At 37.4% G+C, this 20,996-nt stretch overlaps 1 protein-coding gene across 6 annotated transcripts in view; it reads left to right on the forward strand.

Annotated features, from left to right (window-relative positions):
• Nucleotides 1-20,996, forward strand: part of SH3KBP1 (SH3 domain containing kinase binding protein 1) — a 264,182-nt gene that overhangs the window by 187,484 nt on the left and 55,702 nt on the right. For all 6 annotated transcript variants that reach the window (XM_058185828.1, XM_058185832.1, XM_058185829.1 and 3 more), the window contains 3 exons: nucleotides 5,745-5,839; nucleotides 10,595-10,696; nucleotides 11,324-11,372. In XM_058185828.1, the coding sequence (XP_058041811.1) occupies nucleotides 5,745-5,839; nucleotides 10,595-10,696; nucleotides 11,324-11,372 (246 nt within the window). The remainder of the gene's footprint in view (nucleotides 1-5,744; nucleotides 5,840-10,594; nucleotides 10,697-11,323; nucleotides 11,373-20,996) is intronic.

Below are 20,996 nucleotides of genomic sequence, written 5' to 3' on the forward strand. Positions count from 1 at the left end.
TCGCCAGTTTTCTTGAAGAGATCTCTGGTCCTCCCTATTCTATTGTTTTCTTCTAGTTCTTTGCACTGTTCATTTAAGAATGCATCCTTATCTCTTCTAGCTATTCTCTGGAATTCTGCATTCAACTGGGTGTATCTTTCTCTTTCTCCCTTGCCTTTCGCTTCCCTTCTTTCCTCAGCTATTTGCAAAGCTTCCTCAGACAGCCATTTTGCTTTCTTGCCTTTCTTTTTCTTTGGGATGGTTTTAGTTGCTACCTCTTGTACAATGTTGCGAATCTCCGTCCATAGTTCTTCAGGCACTCTGTTTATCAGATCTAATTCCTTAAATCTATTTGTCATCTCTATTGTATATTCATCAGGGATATGATTTAGTTCATACCTGAATGGTCTAGTGCTTTTCCCTACTTTCTTCTATTTAAGCCTAAATTTTGCAACGAAAAGCTCATGATCTGAGCCACAGTCAGCTTCTGGTCTTGTTTTTATTGACTGTATAAAGCTTCTCCATCTTTGGCTGTAGAACACATAGTCAATCTGATTTCTGTGCCTGGTGATGTCCATGTGTAGAGTTGTCTCTTGGGTTATTGGAAAAGAATGTTTGCTATGACCATCGTATTCTCTTGACAAAATTCTATCAGCCTGTGCCCTGCTTTTGTACTCCAAGGCCAAACTTGCCTGTTATTCTGATTATCTTTTGGCTTCCTACTTAAGCATTCCAATCCCCCATGATGATAAGGACATCATTTTTTGGTGTTGATTCTATACGGTACTGTAGTGCTTCATAGAACCAGACAATTATATCCTCTTCAATACCAGTGGATGGGGCATAGACTTGGACTACTCTGATGTTGAATGGTTTGCCTTGGATTCGAACTGAGATCATTCTGTCATTTTGGGGATTGTATCCCAGTATTGCTTTTCCTATTCTTTTAATGACTATGAAAACTACTCAATTTCTCCTGAAGGATTCTTGCTGCAGTAGTATACCTGATGGTCATCTGAATTAAATTCACCCATTCCTGTCCATTTTAGTTCGCTGATTCCTAAGATGTCAATGTTCAGTCTTGTCATCTCTTGTTTGACCACATCTAGCTTGCCTTGATTCATGGATCTTACATTCCAGGTTCCTATGGAGAAAAAAATCTTTACAGCTTTCATCACCAGATGCATCCACAGCTGAGTGTCCTTTCGACTTTGGCCCAGTCACTTCATTCTTTCTGGCGCTACTAGTATTAGCCCTCCTCTCTTCCCCAGTAGCTTATTGGATATCTTCCGACCTGAGGGGCTCATCTTCTGGCGTCATATCTTTTTTCCTTTTTGTACTGTCCATGGGGTTTTCATGGCAAAGATACTGGAGTGGGTTGCCAATTCCTTCTCCAGTGGATCATATTTTGTCAGAGCTCTCTGCTATGACCTGTCCTGCACAGCATAGCTCATGGCTTCAGGTAATCCATGAAGGGGGAGATGATGGATAGAGATACAATATTTTGCAATATGGTAACAATGGAAATAAGTTTAAACTGGGAAAATAGTAGTATATATATAGACATAAAATGGAATTTATTATAAATACAGATACCTTAAGATTAGAATAGAATAGAATAGAATAGAATAGAATTTTTTATTGGCCAAGTGTGATTGGACACACAAGGAATTTGTCTTGGTGCATATGCTCTCAGTGTACATAAAAGAAAAGATACGTTCATCAAGGTACAACATTTACAACACAATTGATGATCAATATATCAATATAAATCATAAGGATTGCCAGCAACAAGTTATAGTCATACAGTCATAAGTGGAAAGAGATTGGTGATGGGAACTATGAAACGATTAATAGTAGTGCAGATTCAGTAAATAGTCTGACAGTGTTGAGGGAATTATTTGTTTAGCAGAGTGATGGCCTTCGGGAAAAAACTGTTCTTGTGTCTAGTTGTTCTGGTGTGCAGTGCTCTATAGCGTCGTTTTGAGGGTAGGAGTTGAAACAGTTTATGTCCAGGATGCGAGGGATCTGCAAATATTTTCACGGCCCTCTTCTTGATTCGTGCAGTATACAGGTCCTCAAGGGAAGGCAAGTTGGTAGCAATTATTTTTTCTGCAGTTCTAATTATCCTCTGAAGTCTGTGTTTTTCTTGTTGGGTTGCAGAACCGAACCAGACAGTTATAGAGGTGCAAATGACAGACTCAATAATTCCTCTGTAGAATTGGATCAGCAGCTCCTTGGGCAGTTTGAGCTTACTGAGTTGGCGCAGAAAGAACATTCTTTGTTGTCCTTTTTTAATGATGTTTTTGATGTTAGCTGTCCATTTGAGATCTTGCGATATGATAGAACCCAGAAATTTGAAGGTTTCTACTGTTGATACTGTGTTGTCAAGTATTGTGAGAGGTGGAAGTATGGAAGGGTTTTTCCTAAAGTCTACCACCATTTCTACGGTTTTGAGTGTGTTCAGTTCCAGATTGTTTTGGTTGCACCAAAGGAGGTGGAAGACTAGGATTAGGTATATATATATACCTAATTTGCATATATATATTTATTTTTTTTAATACACATAAAAAAGAATCATTTTGAATAGGATATAATTCAGGTACATCCATAAAATATGTTCAATATTCAAAAATATTTCAAATTTCACCCCCCCATGTATTGTATCAATGTATTTTCTTCTCCCTCTTAGAATTTATTATTATTTACACATATCTAGTAAAAAACAATTCTGATTCATCCCCCCATTCTGAAATTCATTTAAATCTAGTCTGGTCCCCATATTTTAAACCCTTTTTACTCTACCCGGCTTTGTTCCAAATATAACCATACACCATTAATAATTCTCTATTAGCTTCTTAAATTTAAAAGGACTGAACATTTTCTTTATTACTTTTAAATCAGAGGTCAGACCATCTAAAAACCCTTTCTTAAAGCTGCCCTGCAATCGCATTGACATTTCCATTTTGCTTAGGAATAGTCCTGAAATCACAAAGACCCCTTCTCATCTTGCTCTGCCTCTAAATAACATATGCTAAAAGTCATTATAATCAATTCTCAATAAGAAATATAAAAATTTAAAGGGGTAGGTATCTTATTTCTCCAGATAATTACTCTCATTATATTCAACTATTCTCTTGGAAGTTTTATCACAAATCATTTCAAATTACATTGCATATTCTTGAAAGAGAAAAGAAAAAAAATAAAAATAAGAAAGATTTCACAACATAAATTCCTTAACACTCATTTCCTCTTTCCCCTTTTTCTATAATCCTTTCCTCCCTTCCCCAAGGAATCATTAGTAATTATTCTATAATTGTCATTTCTGCTTAATTCTTTGACATATTTGAATCTGAGGTCAGCCCTCCATGGTCCTTTCTTAAAGCTGTTTTTTGATCACGCCAATGTATCCATCTTCTTGGGAATAGTGCTGAAATCACAAAGACCATTTGATTCTTGCATTTTTTCCTCTGCCTCTGGATGTCACTCTTTAGTCACAATTATAGTTCACAAATAACAAAGTGGCCATTTTGTTTCTGTCGTGCCTAAATTGCAATTTAGTTTCTTTTGTGCTTAAAGATTTTAAATCATAAAAATCAACTTTCTTATCCACAGTCTTTCCTTCACACAAGTGTATCAGTCTTTCTTGGAATAATCTTAAACTCACAAAGATGATTTCTCTTCTCTTTCTTCCTCTGCGTTTAAATATCCTTTTTTCATTTACAATCTCAATTAGCACAGTCTCCATTTTATTTCTGTAATGTTAAACCACTCCTTGCCTTTATCTCTGCTTATTTCTCTTTTTCAAAATCTTCTCACATTTTAATAGTTTCAGTCCCAACATATAGAGGTTAGAGGGATTTGAGATGTTCCATCAAAGTCAATTTAATATTTCCTTTAACTCCTTTCTCTTATACCCTTTCTTTTTTTTCTTTTTGTATAAATTTTAAATAGTCAATCAAAACTTCCAAGGCAGTTTACTTAATTGGAAAAATAGTTTACTTTCCTTTAGTATTTAATTAGGCCTCTAGACTTCTATTCCAAGCCCTCTCTTTCAGAATTTAGGGTATTTATTTCCTTCCGTTTTCAATTTCCATTAAGTTTAGCCGCTAGTTCCACATTTCTTCAATGCTTGTGCCTATTTTAAAAGCAATATTTCTTCGTGAGCTGGTAACAACTCACCCGATTTCAATCTTCTGTTCTATAAAAGTGCTTCTTCCTCCTGCCCGTTCTTGTGGCCGTCTTCGACTTTGTAGCAGCTGATGGCGGCTGCTGTTCCTCCCCAATGGGTTGGGGGGAAAAGACCGGAGCTACAAGGAGTTTGCAACCTCCCTGGTCACTCCGGCAGCTCCCCCATTCTTCGCTGCCTTCTACGAGGCAGCTATGGTCCACAACGGACCCCCATTTCGGGGGGGATTTCAGTGGTCACCCCAGAGCTTTCGGGATGAGCATCCATTTCGTCGCGACACTGGCCACGCCCCCAGGATTAGGTATATTTAAAGGTATTATGATCAACAGGATGTAAAAAATATATTGGAAAATATAGTTTGCAAGGGCTATAAATTCAGGGGACTTAGAGATATAATCTTGGGACTGATTAAATTTTATTGACAACTGGTTTTATTGGTATTTTTAGAAAGTTGAGATATTGAAAATGTGGAGGAACACTGAGTGATAAGTTGGGAAAATATTAGTATAATATCAATCAATATATAAAAGAATATAATTATAATGAGCACATTAAAGCTAGAAGTTGGAAAATAAAAATCCTGTATATGTAATTGTATTATAACCGTGAGCATTGTGTGAAAAATATGTCAACCCAGTCATTACACTGTCTACCAAAAAATGTTCGTTGTTAAAGAAAAACTGTAAATAAAGCATATACCCCTAAAAATGGCTAGTTGATACCAGCGATGAAATGCACTTACCTTCGCTACCGAATGTGAGTGCGTGCCTCTTCTGCACATGCGCCGAGGGTCAAAAATGGGACATAATGACATCCCGGCAAGTGGGCGGAGCCTCCCACCGCCGGAGCTACGGGTTCACACGAGCCGGATAGATCCGGCCAGATTTCACCGCTGGTTTATACTTTTATGGATAAGGAAAAAGCTGCAACAGAGGGAGATAGAAGTCAAAGCCTTTTTTCTTTTTCCTCTTTCTTCCATGCTTCTCTCTTCCCCCTTCCCTTCCCTTTGTGTCTTACTATATGCTTTTGTATATTTATACTATATATTTTATACTATAAACTAATAAAAAAATTGGAGATTCTGTCTTCCTTCATCTCCCCCAAAGCAGAACATGAACTGAAAACACATTTAAAGTGCATTTTTCTTTTATTTCTTTATTTTTTCTTTAAAATTTCTTCTTCTAAATTTCTTTAAAAATTTTACAGTTATATGCTTTTATTCTCATAAGAAATGGAATAACATGGTTGAATTCTAAAGAATTTGGGTGCATTTATAGTCATTTTATAAACCAGAATATTCATAAAAGTATTGGAGAAATTTCCCCACTTTCTATTTGTAAAGATTCTTCCTCAGAGCATCAAATTCAGGAAGAGAGCAGTATTGGCATAAAGCAAGGTTTAACAAAACATTTCCAACTAGTGTTGTAGCCAATGGCTATTTCTGCTGAAATCTTCATTACTGTTTATTGAAAATTATTTTAATATAATTCTAATTCTTGACCTAGCAAGTTTGATTTCTTCACATTTACTTCTAAAGTTGTTGAAATGTATTGAAATACACCACTTTTCCTTTTAGTGAAGGAGCATTGCAAAGTTATATTTCCTTATGAAGCACAGAATGAAGATGAATTAACAATCAAAGAAGGTGATATTGTTACTCTCGTCAATAAGGTAAATATATAATTTTTGTTTATAAACAGTCACACCATTTTATAGAAAAACACTGTATTGGATGAACTAATCAAACAAATACTTTGTTTGAGCATGATGTCTAATGTTTAGGGTGGGTTGTTTCAAGAGTTTATATAATAAGAAAATATCACAGCGTCCAGAGTGGGAGAACAGACTGAAACTGGGTGAACTTCATTTCTTTATGCATTACAAACAAGTAATTGAACTCTGCCATATGGAAGAACCATTAGTTCCCAGCTAAGTATATTACTGAAGATAGTTGGAAGATTTTCTTGTTGCTTTTAAAATAAAATACGGAATTAATTAGCTAATAATTTACTATCAGAATCTAGAACTGCCTATCAAACCAATTCTTTTAATACATATTAAATATAAGGTTAAAAGGTATTTTCAGGCTATTTTATTTCAATATGAGTTTATTTCCTCTCTTTTTTCAAGAGACAATTAGGACTTTTCTAGTTCTGAAAAGTTTAAAAATCCTGTTGAAAAAGAAAGCTGAGCAAACAGACATAAAGCTGAGATTATGGACTTCATAATTCAAATATGCAACCTGTCTCTATTGGACTTCTGTAGCTGAGGTCTGGAAGGTGGTCAACATAACTCTTAATTGTTAAGAAGAGTTCATGGGGAGATCCAGGAAATCTTGCTCAAGGATACCCAACATGGCTTCAATAAGTGAAGACCTATTAATGAATCTATTAGAGCTTTTTAAATATGTGAATAAACATATGGATAAGAACAAGCCATTAGACATTATCTAGTTAGATTTTCAAAAAGCCTGTGATAAAGTCCCTTATCAACAACTCTCAGTAAGTTTAGTAGCCATGGAATAAAAGGGCAGGCTGTCTTGTGGCTAAGCAATGGCTAAAGAGTATTAAACAGGAATAAATAGGCTTTTCTCATTATTAAAGTGTGTACTAGTGGACCTTTTTAACTTGGATCTGGAATTGGGCGTCATTAATGGAATAATTTGCTGATGACACTACATTGTTCAGAGTGATAAAAACAAAAACAGGTTATAAAGAATTTCAAGGTGATGCCTGCACATTAGGGGCTAGGCATAAAAACGGCAGATGTCATTCAGGTGACACAAAGTAGTGCCAAAAATGTAAACTATACATATAAATAAATGGAATCAGAGCTAAGCAGTGACTGATGAGGAAAGAGTAATGGTAACAGTTCACTGAAGGTGTTGTCAATGTTTTGTTTTTCAAACTTGGCAACAGCATGTTAGCCTTTGAAAACATTTTGCTTCTCACCCAAGAAGCTTCTTCTGTTCTAACTGACTGATGCTGAATAGAAAGATTTATATTTTTAGCAGTCATCTGGTTGTTAGCACACTGAAGATTGCAAGGTTAACTCTTAAGAGTTATGCAGAGGCTTATCTGTAGCCTCAGAATCACCCGAATCAGAATCAGACTGTAAACAGGTGTGGAGAACAGTGGTTCTCTCTGTCCAGGACTCCTTTGAAGTGTGTATGGAGATTAGTCATCCAGGTCATGGTTGTCCCAAAGGTGCTTTTTCAAAAAGCAACTGGACTTTCTTGTTTTGGACAGAGACGACCACTGGTTTGAAAGAGGTCACCATTTTTAAGATTGAACAGCCATCCTTCAATGGAGGGAAAGGGATATAACATCACCTATCTCCTGTTTAAAGACGCAGCATGGCTTTCTCCAATTCAAAGAGACATTTGTTTGGCAGGCTGAGGCAAAGAGGCAGTCCTGGAACCAGAGAAATCTGGAGGCTGGGCAGGGGACAAGAATGTATCTGCCCTCAGTGTGGAAGGGATTGTCACTCTCGAATTGGCCTTATTAGTCACACTAGATGCTGTTTTAGGATCTCTTTCCAGAGCATGATACCATAGTCTTTTGAGAATGGAGGATGCCAATGAGAATGACTCATTTAGTGATTCAGATGACTCTGAGGATACAGATAAGCACTCATTGTCTTCAATCACTCTCAGAGAGTTAACAACTGATCTTCAGAGTACTAACAACCAGATGACTACAAAGAACAACATCCTTCCATTCCTCACTCTTAAGTTAGAACTGAAAAAGCTTCATGGAAGAGAAACAAAATTGTTTTCAAAGGGAAAAAAAACCCAAGAAAGTCCTGTTGCCTTTTGGAAAAAGCACCGTTGAGACAACCATGACCTGGATGATTGAGAATCTCCATAGAAAGTACAATGTGCTGATATACAGCATTTATTATTATAGTTTATTTTATTATCAATCTCTTTAGCTATCAGTTATATAACTAAATCAGTGGCATTAAAAGTTATATAGCTAGATTCTATAATAATGTCAACCCTGAAGCTGACCTGACCGGATATTGGAGCTTCACTGCCACACTGGAGCTGAGGGTTAGGAAGGAGGGATTAGAGATAGAGGGGTTTGTGTAGCCAAAATAAAATACTTTCTCTTGAGAACCAAGGACATCCTCACACCTGGACTGGAAGAAGGAGGGAGGTCTCCCAACGACTAGACAGCATCTTGATTGGACCACATGACTGATTGTTTTATTTATTTATTTATTTGTTCACACTTTTATACCGCCCTATCTCCCTAGGGACTCAGGGCGGTTTACAGCCATATAAAACGTATATATATACAGAATAAAACATTAATTTAAAAAACTTATTACAAAGGCCGAATATTTAAAATAGAGATATAAATAATAAAACCCCATTAAAACCAGATTTAAAATTTAAACATTTAAAAATTTAAAAATTCTAGTCCAGTCCTGCGCAAATAAATAGATGTGTCTCAGGCTCGCGGCGGAAGGTTCGAAGGTCAGGAAGTTGGCGAAGTCCTGGGGGAAGCTTGTTCCAGAGGGTGGGGGCCCCCACAGAAAAGGCCCTTCCCCTGGGTGTCGCCAGTCGGCACTGCCTGGCCGACGGCACCCTGAGGAGTCCCTCTCTGTGAGAGCGCACGGGTTGGTGAGAGGCATTCGGTGGCAGCAGACGGTCCCGTAAGTAGCCCGGCCCTATGCCATGGAGCGCTTTGAAGATCATTACCAAAACCTTGAAGCGCACCAGGAAGGCTACAGGCAGCCAGTGCAGTCTGCACAGGAGAGGTGTTACGTGGGAGCCGCGAGGGGCTCCCTCTATCACCCGCGCAGCTGCATTCTGAACTACCTGGAGTCTCCGGGTGCTCCTCAAGGGGAGCCCCATGTAGAGAGCATTGCAGTAATCCAGACGAGATGTCACGAGAGCATGAGTGACCGTGCATAGGGCATCCCGGTCTAGAAAGGGGCGCAACTGGCGAACCAGGCAAACCTGGTAAAAAGCTCTCCTGGAGACGGCCGTCAAATGGTCTTCAAAAGACAGCCGTCCATCCAGGAGGACGCCCAAGTTGCGCACCCTCTCCATTGGGGCCAATGACTCGCCCCCAACAGTCAGCCACGGCTGCAGCTGACTGTACCGGGATGCCGGCATCCACAGCCACTCCGTCTTGGAGGGATTGAGCTTGAGCCTGTTTCTCCCCATCCAGACCCGTACGGCTTCCAGACACCGGGACAGCACTTCGATAGCTTCGTTGGGGTGGTCCGGTGTGGAAAAGTACAGCTGAGTATCATCAGCGTACGGCTGATACCTCACACCGAAACCACTGATGATCTCACCCAGCGGCTTCATGTAGATGTTGAACAAGAGGGGCGAGAGAATCGACCCCTGAGGCACCCCACAAGTGAGGCGTCTCAGGGCCGACCTCTGCCCCCCCGTCAACACTGTCTGCGACCGATCAGAGAGATAGGAGGAGAACCACCGATAAACGGTGCCTCCCACCCCCAATCCCTCCAACCGGTGCAGCAGGATACCATGGTCGATGGTATCAAAAGCCGCTGAGAGGTCTAATAGGACCAAGGCAGAGGAATAACCCCTATCCCTGGCCCTGCAGAGATCATCAACCAACGCGACCAAAGCCGTCTCAGTGCTGTATCCGGGCCGAAAGCCGGACTGGAACGGGTCTAGATAGACGGTTTCCTCCAGGTACTGGGGTAGCTGACATGCCACCACACTCTCTACAACCTTCGCCGCGAAGCGAAGGTTGGAGACCGGACGATAATTACCTAAAACAGCTGGGTCCAGGGAAGGCTTCTTGAGGAGAGGCCTCACCACCACCTCTTTCAAGGCAGCCGGAAAGACCCCCTCCAACAAAGAAGTATTCGTAATCCCCTGGAGCCAGCCTCGTGTCACCTCCTGTGCGGCCAGCACCAACCAGGAGGGACACGGGTCCAGTAAACATGTGGTGGCGTTCAACCTACCCAGCAACCTGTCCATGGGTTTTGGGTTTGAGGAAAAACTTTCTCTTTTAACTAGGTGAAAACCACAGTAACCTTAGAGTTGGTTTTCACTAGATATGTGCCAATATGATAATTCCAAATAGAAGTATTATTTGAGGAATCTACATGCCTCGGAGTCTGTCTTGCTATGGATTTATTACTTGGAACCCTGACAAATTGTGGGTTTACTTATTTTGTAATAATCCAATGTTTCACAAAATGAAGAATGAGAATGGCAGTAAGATCTTTCATATATTGGTAAGAACAGCACATTGCATGTGGAGAAAAATCCACTTTCTGAAGTAAGCGCTATGAGTTTCAGGTCAAAAAATTATACAGAAATGTGATGTAAACATATAACTACTGTTTCAAAGTATTTGTCTGTTTATTGTCAATTTGCAAGAAATTAGAATAATTGTCTTTCAATATATACTTTTCTCTTATGTATCATAGGATTGCATTGATGCTGGCTGGTGGGAAGGAGAACTTAATGGTAAAAAAGGAGTATTCCCTGATAACTTTGTAAAACTATTACTTCCTGATTTTGAAAAAGAGGTAGGAACAACTTGCCTATTATTGTAAAGCAAATTAACTTTTACATCATTTACAAATGTTGCCCATCTAAACCATAATAAAACATTCATTTTTTTAAAAAAAATCATATTTAATGGAAATAACTGTAAAAACTATACAAAGTTTTATAAAATAAAATCTGCATATTGGCATTCTAAAAACAATATCAAACATTTTTTATATTTGATAAATATTAATATTTTATAGCATCATTTGCCTATCGGGTGCCACCTTTCATTGAGCTTTCTCAGGACTCTTAAGACTTTATTCTGTGAAAGCTTCCATCAACTGGACATTCTAAATAAAATGTCTGGTTTTAAAAGAGAAAAAACAAGAACAGATAATGGATTTCTACCCTGAAAACAGAGCTCTAATATCTGGATATGGTAATACATTATTCTAATGAAATTATGCCTTAAAATAGCAATGGAAAAAAGCAGATTCTATGTAGAATATTTCTTGCAAATTTTACTTCCAAGAGGACTATTAATATTTTCTTACTGATACATAGCCTCATTGGATATTTCCAAAAATGGAAAAAAGTATTCCTTTTACTTACTTGAATATTTCTTTGTTAATAATCATTTATTCATTTTCTTTTACTTTTAGAGACCTAAAAAGCCTCCACCTCCTTCAGCTCCTTTCAAACAAGGATCAGGTAATTTACAGCACCAATAAATATATTCTTAAATACACAACAATCCATTTGGAGTCTCTTAACATGTTCTCAACTACTGTGTATATATACCATACCATGTTAAATGGTTAAAAGTGCAGTTACAGGTAGTCCTCACTTAGTGACAGTGATGAGATTCAGTCGTCCTGTCCTGTTCACCCAAACCAGTAGCGCTGCACACCCGGCCACGCCCCTTGCCCCTCTTAGCCATGCTGGCACTTCTTATAGCACTGAGCTGCTTGCCTTTTTAAATCTAGCACTGCTTCTCCGGCTGCCGAGCCTGAGCACCAGGGGTGAAATGCTCCCAGTTTGGACTGAATCAGCTGATCCGGTAGCAATGGCAGGTGGTGGTTCACAGAACCTGTAGCAAAAATCCCTGCCCTCCCCGCCCATGCTTGCCCACTTGCCGCTTCTTTTGAAAAATGCTTTTAAAGGTTAAAAAAAAAGGCTCTGATGATCACAGCTGAGCTGTGCAATCCTAAGAGCTTTTTTTTTACTTTTAAAAGCATTTTTTACAACCTATTTGGCAGAATATAAAAAAATGCTTTTAAAAGTAAAAAGATTGTGCGCCAGAGCTGATCCCCCCCCCGCGCGCTGTTCTACTTACCCCATGCCTCCTTTTGGCATGCACTGCGTGCATGTGCACCTCACATTTGGTGTACGGTGCACAGTGTGCATGCGCATGCGCATGCGCAGCAGCAAACCGGTAGTAAACCGGTTCAGATTTCACCACTGCCAAGCACTCTTGAAATCCAAGAGTGCTGGATTTCAAAATAAAAGCCAATGAGCTCAATGCTACAAGGAGAAAAAGTTCCAGGAAGCTGGAACTGGAAGCTGCTGGAGTTGAACAGCTGGGCTTTAAAGCATTTTAAGATATTGAGTTTTGCTGTTGCTGAATACCTCCTCCATGCTTCCTAAATGAGGTAGATCTGGTGGATGTGGGTGTGAAATTAAGCCTCCTTCCTATAAAACCGATTCAGAAAACACAAAGGTGCAGATATGGTTTAATTCTGCTTTAGCCCAGATTGCGGGAGAGAAAGTAATTTAAAGTTATTATTTAATTGAGTAATTCATTGGAAATTGCTGTGTTATGGCTTTTCATGTGATGTAGTGCTTATGATGGGCTAGAAACAGGTAATATTCAGCCTTAAAATTATGTTATAGAGGTAGGAAGACAGTTAGATTTGCTGGCCTTCCTAGGTATGGTAGTCAATCTCTGCTGTTTTACACTACTAATATAATTAAACCAAATACCTATCTCTAAATTTAAGACAGCACTAACTCTAGACCATTTTAATGGACTAGGAACAGCCATCCTGGAAGAGATATTTAGGAGGAAAAAAACCTTTACTCTTTAAAGCTATGTCCTTGTGATGAAAGGGCAGTTTATATTACAGTTTGATCCACCAGTAGAAAATAGGTAACATCCATTTGAGGTCAATCCATGCATTTAGTGAGGTGGAGGTGGCAATATTAAATCAGAGCCCCCCAAAATGGTACAAGGGGCAATCTAGTAGAAGTGTCTTGATGGTTCTGTCCAAGCAGAGACACAAGCGTGGTAAGTATGGAATCTTACCATGGAATCTTAATATGGACAGCCCTGTTGTCAAGCAAAACCAAGCATTTAATAGTGAGTGCCATACCATGTGCACTAATCAAACAGGAGGCAAGAAAGTTGGGACAGTCAGGCACCATACAAGTTATATAGACGGTAAACACAGGGTCAATCAAAATGGACTCAAATGTCTATACACCAATGCACAGAGTATGAGGAATAAACAGGGTGAATTAGAAATTCAAGTAAATGAGGGCAGATATGATATTGTTGCCATTACGGAAACTTGGTGGGATGAAACTCACAAATGGAACATACAGCTAGAGGGATATAAATTATTTAAAAGAAATAGACCAAATAAAAGAGAAGGTGGGGTTGCATTATATATAAGAAATATATATACTACATCTCTACAGAAATAGAGCACAACAATGATGAAAATTATCTTGAATGCATTTGGGTCAATATTAAAGGGGGGGGGAATGACATTGCTATAGGTCTATACTATAAGCCACCCAACCAAACAGAGGAAGTAGATGAACTTTTTGCTAGTCAGCTAACTAAGGTATGTAGGAAGCACACCACAATAGTAATGGGGGATTTTATTTACCCTGACATCAACTGGGAGACAAACTCTGCACCAAGTGGAAGATCCAACAGGTTCCTAACAAACCTAGCAGACAACTTCGTTTCCCAAAAAGTAGAGAAGGGAACAAAGGGATCAGCCATTGGACTTAATTCTCACTAACAGAGATGAAATGATAGAAGGTGTTGAAGCTACAGGAACCTTGGGGGTAAGTGATCACACAATATTGGAATTCAAAATTATGCAAACACAACACAAAATCAAACTAGAGTCTTGGACTTTAAGAGAGCTAATTTCAATAAACTTAGAGCTTGAGAAGGATTCCATGGATGAGAATCCTCAAGGGGAAAACAATTCAAGAAGCTTGGAAAATTTTGACTTCCGGTGGCAATGCAGGCTTCGTGGACGTCCCTTTGGGATCGTCTGCCCTGAGGTTTCGTCAAACCATTTCTGACAGCGCAAATTGCCTGTCAGACGGTTTGAAAATTCTTCCCCCGGGAGAAGGGGGAGAGAAGAGTGGTCAGGTTTGGGTAGAGGTCCCCGGGAGGCCCTGGAATTAAACCAAGGGCCCGAAGGTTGAGAGCCCCCCGCCAGCCTGACGAAGCTCCGAACCCAGGGTGCTTCTGTTTACACAGAATGAGAAGCCGCGACCATCTCTGTGCCAAGGATTATTTTTAAAGAGAACTCAATGCAGACAGAACGAAGCAGGAGGACTAGCAAGAGGATTTGCAAGTAACAAACCTTAACTTCTGTTTTTAAATAGCTTTCCTTTGAACTAACTGTCAACTTGAGCGGACCTAAAATGGCGCTTGCAATACACAAAGGAAAGTGAAAGTTAAAGAGCTGCTTGTTAAAGCCATTAGTGCTTTTAGTGATGTTTAAAGCTGCTGTTTCTATCTGATAATGGACAGTTGGAATTAATTGGAAGAAATATAATTAGTTATTATTTCTGCCAGAGACTGTTGGAGATTTTTAAATATAATTATAAAAGGATAAAGGAAGAGATTTTAAGACTGTGGTTGCAGAAAATTTAAAAAGACTTTTTACTAATTTTAACTTTAAGAAATAAAGCTTAAAAGAAGATGGCAGCCAAGCAATTAAAAACAACTGCTTCTAAAAGTGTTGGAGTATCCCCAGCAGCATCCCCAGCTCATACAGCAGATACTAAAGCATTAAATTTGGAAGTATTGCAGGAAAACCTGAAAAATTTTGTGAAAGAATCTCTGAATGATGCTATAAATTTGCAAACTTCCCTTATTGAAGAGAAATTTAAACAAATGGCAGATGAGATGATTGAAGTGAAAAATCAGATGTCGGAAATGAAAAATCAGATGTTAGAAATCCAACTAGGAAATAAAGAAATTAAGGAAGGATTCGTGTCAGCAGTTCAAAGTTTGGCATCAAATGTGATTTTGTTGGAGGAAGAGGTAGAGGAAATTAAGCAAGTTAATTTAAAGTTGGAAAATAAAATGGAGGAGGTTCAGACTAAAGTGGAGAAGGCAGATGATGAAATTGTTTTGGTACAATATAGGCCGATGGAATTTGCTTTAAGAATTAGAGGGTTAAAGGAAGATAAACAGGAGAACTTGAGAGAAATATTTTCTGAAGCATTTGCAGAGATATTAGCAGTCCGACCAGCAGATGTGGCTTTTCAAATTGATAAAATTTACCGTGTGAATTCTTGGATTGCCAGGCAGAGAAAGTTGCTGAGAGACATATTTATTTTACAACAAGAAAAGTGAGAAATGAAATTTTACAAGCTTCCTATAAGGGGGAGAAAATACAAGCTGCTGGTGAAGAAATTGTAATATTAAAAGAAATCCCTCCTAAAATGTTGAGAAGTAGAAAAGAATATGCATTTCTGGTGAATGAACTTAAAAAGTGACAGATAGAGTACAGATGGGATATTCCGGCTGGAATAATAGTCTATTATGCAGGCAAAGCACATTGTCTTAATACTATTTGGAAAGCAAGAGATTATTATGTTAATGTACTTAAAGCTGGAAGTCCACCTTCACCAGAAGGTAGGAGGAAAGAGGATGAAGCAAAGAAGGGAAAAGAGCTGAAACAGATACAAGAACAAGCTGGAGTTATAGTTATGGAAGAAGACTTGCTGCAAGTGGTGGATATATCTAAAGTGGGATTAGAAGGTGCAAAAGAACAAAGGTTGACAAGAGCAGCTGCTAAACATAAGGAACAAGAAGTAAAGGCCCAAGAAGCTCAACTGGCAACTATCACAACTGAAACAGTGGGAGGAGCACGGCCCAAAACAAAATATGATTTGTGGCTGGTGCTTCAAAAGTTTCAGTCTACAGATAATGGCAATTAGACTTTTATCTTGGAATGTTAATGGTTTAAATTCACCACAGAAGAGAAGGAAGATATTTCATTATTTGAAACAATTTAAAAATGATATAGTTTATTTACAAGAAACACATATTAGAACTTCAGATCAAAAATATTTGATAAACTCAAGACTGGGTACACATTTTGCTGCTTCGACTCCAGAGAAAAAGAATGGAATTGTCATATATATAAAGAAGGGCTTAATAGCAAAATTAATTGAGGTGGACAATCAAGGAAGATATATTGCAATTGAACTTTTATTGGAGGGGGAAAAGATATTTTTAATTGGAGTTTATGCACCTAATCAACAACAGGAGAAATTTTTTAAATTTCTACAAAATAAAATAATACTTTGGGATTATAGATCACATTATATAAATGAGTGATTGGAATAGAGTGATGGATACTCGAAAAGACAAAAAAGGATTACAAAAGATTTCAAGTTGTGCGAAATTACCAAAGGTCTTTTTTGATATGATGGAAGACTTAGAATTAAAAGATATTTGGCGAGAACGTAACATGGAAGAGAAAGATTTTACTTTTTTTCTGATAGACATCAATCATTTTCTAGGACTGATTTTTTTAAAATTACTAATGATTTGCTTTCTAGGGTGAAAAAGTCCAAGATATGTCCAAGAATTTTATCTGATCATAGTCCGGTTTGGATAGAATTGGATCAGGAAAAGGGAGTTAGAAGATCATGGAGGTTGAATGAAAATTAGTTTAAATATGAACAAAATGTAACAGAATGTAAAAAACAAATGAAAGAATTTTTTGTTATGAATATGCAGAAGGGTACATCTATAGAGATGGTTTGGGACGCAAGTAAGGCCTATATGAGGGGAGTTTTAATACATATGAACATTAAATATAGAAATAGATTGCAGAAGAAGAGAATGGAGTTAGAGGAGGAAATTAAAAAGAAAGAGCAGTTATTGGCAAATAATCCAGGAGATAAAAAATAAAAGAATCAATAAATATATTACGAGGGCAGTTTAATATGATGATGGCAGATCAAGTTACAACTAACTTACAATATGTTAAGCATAATACCTTTAATAACGCTAATAAGCCTGGTAGGTGGTTAGCCTATTTAATAAGAAAGAAACAGAAACTACGTACTATTGGTAAGATAGAATATAGAGGTAAAGATGTATATCAACAAAATTTGATTAAAAAAGCCTTTTTAGAATTTTATACAAAGTTATATGTTAGAGATTGTATTAAAGATATAGATATAGAAAGATACTTACAGGAGCAAGGTATTCAAGAAATTACAGTAGAGCAACGGGAGGAATTGAATCAACTTATAACTTCAGAATAAATAATTTTAGCAATTAAACAGCTTAAAATGGGTAAAGCACCAGGAACAGATGGTTTAACGGCTGTTTATTATAAAAATTTACAAAATGAGATGGTGGAACCACTTAAGGAATTGTTTAATAGAATTCAATTTGGAGAAGTACCTCCTTGGTGAAGGACAGCTTTTATTTCGCTAAAACTGAAGGAAGATCAAGACTGTAATAAACCAGAAAATTATAGGCCAATATCGCTTTTAAATATTGATTATAAGATTTTTGCTAAGATATTAGCAAATAGATTAATGCCAGTTATGGGTCAAATAATCCATAATTATCAATCAGGATTTATTAGGGGGAGACAAATGAGAAATAATATGAGACAAATTGTAAATTTATTGGAATATTTGGAAAGAAACAGCCAGGTTCCAGCAGCGCTCTTCTTTCTGGATGCTGAAAAAGCCTTTGATAGATTGAATTGGTATTTCTTATTTAAACTAATAGAAAGAATGCAATTTGGAAGTTATTTTATACAAGCTATTAAAGCAATATATCAGAGGCAAACAGCACAAATAATAGTTAATAGTAGATTAACAGAATCTTTTAGAATTGAGAAAGGGACAAGACAAGGATATCCTTTGTCGCCATTATTGTTTATTTTGACTTTAGAAATTTTATTAAATAAAATACATGGCTCAAATCAAATAAAGGGAATAAAAATTAAACATCAAGGATATAGGTTAAGAGCGTTTGCAGATGACTTGATTGTTACTTTATCTCAACCAATATATTCAGCTGTATATTTAAAGGAGTTAATTGATCAGTATGGTAAAGTATCTGGTTTTAAAGTGAATCAACAAAAGACAAAGATAAATAAAAATATGAATGTACATCAAAAAGTAGATTTAGAAAGAGTAACTGGATATGAAATAGTTAAGAAAGTTAAATATTGGACTTCCTGGTTGGCTCCGTTGGCAATGGAGGTGATCTTTCTGGTCACCAACCTCTGGATCGTGTTGGACTGCTAAGACAGCGACAATCAGCAGTTCGGAAATCCCCCTCTTCGGGAGAAGAAGCGGAGGTGAGCAAAAAGAAGCAGAGGTAGAGCTTCCCTAGAGCTCCTGGAAGATACCAGGGGGCTCGAAGAGTTAAGCCCCCTCAGAACTTCAAAGTGCTCCAGATCTGAGGCTTTTTTCCTGCTCCGGCAGACCTAATTGCCGCGACCAACTGCCGGGACCAATTTTAACTTAAAGAAGATAATACCGGACTGAACAGAAACAGGAGAGCTCTAATTATAAAAGCAAGTAATCAATCAATTCCTGTTATTTATTTTTTTTAAGTTTTGGATTTGACTTCAAAGTGAAAATGGCGATTGTTCTTTAATGAGCTACGCAGTTGAAAACGAAAGTGTTACAATTCTCACTGTCTGCTGTTTATTGCTGAAGGCCAGCTGGAAATTTTTTTTAAACATTGTAATGAGAAGGGAGAAGAGATACTGAGACTGATTTTAAAAAAAAAGACTTAAAAGGTTTATACGTAATATTAGCCGGGACCAATTTTAACTTAAAGAAGATAATACTGGACTGAACAGAAACAGGAGAGCTCTAATTATAAAAGCAAGTAATCAATCAATTCCCTGTTATTTTTTTTTTTAATTTTGGATTTGACTTCAAAGTGAAAATGGCGATTGTTCTTTAATGAGCTACGCAGTTGAAAACGAAAGTGTTACAATTCTCACTGTCTGCTGTTTATTGCTGAAGGCCAGCTGGAAAAAATTTTTAAACATTGTAATGAGAAGGGAGAAGAGATACTGAGACTGATTTAAAAAAAAAAAAAGACTTAAAAGGTTTATACGTAATATTAAGTTAAAGAGAAATTTTAAGAGATGGCAGCAAAACAATTAAAGTCAACTGTTACAAAACCCCAGGAACATTAACACCGGAGTCTCCAGCACATACAGCAGATACAAAATCACTAAATTTGGAAGCACTTCAGGATAATCTGAAAGAATTTATGAAAGAATCTCTTAACGATGCTATGAACTGGCAAACTTCCCAGATAGAGGATAAGTTTAAATTAATTACAGAAGAAATGTCAGAGATGAAAAAACAGATGTTAGAAATTCAAACTGGAAATAAAGAAGTTAAAGAAGGTTTGGTGTCAGCAGTACAGGGTCTGGCATCAAATGTGATTTTACTGGAGCAGGAAGTAGAAGAAATAAAGAAAGTTAATTTAAAATTGGAAAATAAGATTGAGGCAGTTCAATGTAAAATGGATAAAGTTGATGATGAAATTGTTTTGGTACAATATAGAGCTATGGAACTTGCTTTACGAATCCGTGGACTGAAAGAATGTAAAAATGAGAATTTGAAGCAAATTTTTTCGGAGGCCTTTGCAGAGATTTTGGCAGTTCGGCCAGTAGATGTGGCTTTTTATATTGATAAAATTTATCGTGTGAATTCCTGGATAGCAAGACAAAGAAATCTTCCCAGAGACATTGTTATTTATTTTACTACTAGAACAGTGAGAAATGAGATTTTACAAGCTTCTTTTAAAGGAGACAAGATTCAAGCGGCTGGCCAAGATATTTTAATACTAAAGGAAATTCCCCCCAAAATGTTGAGAGGTAGGAAGGAGTTTGCTTTTTTGGTGAACGAACTTAAAAAACGTCAGATTGAGTATAGATGGGACATCCCAACTGGTATAATAGTTTACTATGAAGGGAAAGCACATCGTCTTAATACAGTCAGTAAAGCACGAGAGTTTTATGCTTATGTGCTTAAAGCTGAAAGTCCACCATCTTCGGATGGTAGGAGAAAGGAAGGCGAAATTAAAGAAAAGGAAGTGATAGTAATGGAAGAAGATCTTTTACAAGTGTTGGATGTGTCTAAGATGGGATCAGAGATTTCAAAAGAGCCAAGGATGACAAGAGCGGCTGTCAAATGTAAGGAACAAGAAGAAAAGGCTCAACAGGCTCAATCTGCTATTACCAAGACGGAAACAGTGGGAGGAGCAAGGCCCAAAGAAAGATATGATTTGCGGCTGGTGCTTCAAAAGTTTCCGATTGCTGATAATGGCAATTAGACTTTTATCTTGGAATGTTAATGGATTAAACTCACCACAAAAGAGAAGAAAGATATTTCATTATTTGAAGCAATTTAAAAATGACATTGTATGTTTACAAGAAACACATATTAGAACATTAGACCAGAAATATTTGATAAATTCAAAATTGGGAATACATTTTGTTGCATCTGCTACAGAAAAGAAGAGTGGACTAGTTGTTTATATAGAGTAATTTATCTGCAACATTAATTGAGGCGGATAATCAAGGAAGATATATTGCTATTGAACTTTTACTGGAGGGGAGAAAAATACTTTTAATAGGAGTTTATTCACCAAATCAACAACAAGAAAAATTTTATAAGTTTTTACATAAAAGAATAATATCTTGGGATTATAAAACTTATATATTAATGGGTGATTGGAATGGAGTGATGGATACCCAGAAAGATAAAAGAAGTCTTAGAAATATTTCTAATCGTGTAAAACTGCCAAAGGCATTCTTTGATTTGATGGAAGATTTAGAATTGAGAGATGTATGGCGAGAACGCAATGAAAAAGAGAGAGATTTTACATTTTTTCTGACAGACATCAATCTTTTTCGATTTCATTTTAATTACTAATGATTTGTTTTTCAGAGTGAAGAAGACAAAAATTTGTTCTAGAACTTTGTCTGATCATAGCCCGGTATGGATTGAGTTAGATCGGGAAAAAGAGGCCAGGAGGTCGTGGAGGATGAATGAGAACTTGTTTAAATA

Source organism: Ahaetulla prasina, chromosome 5, assembly GCF_028640845.1.
Source record: "Ahaetulla prasina isolate Xishuangbanna chromosome 5, ASM2864084v1, whole genome shotgun sequence".
NCBI lineage: Eukaryota > Metazoa > Chordata > Lepidosauria > Squamata > Colubridae > Ahaetulla > Ahaetulla prasina.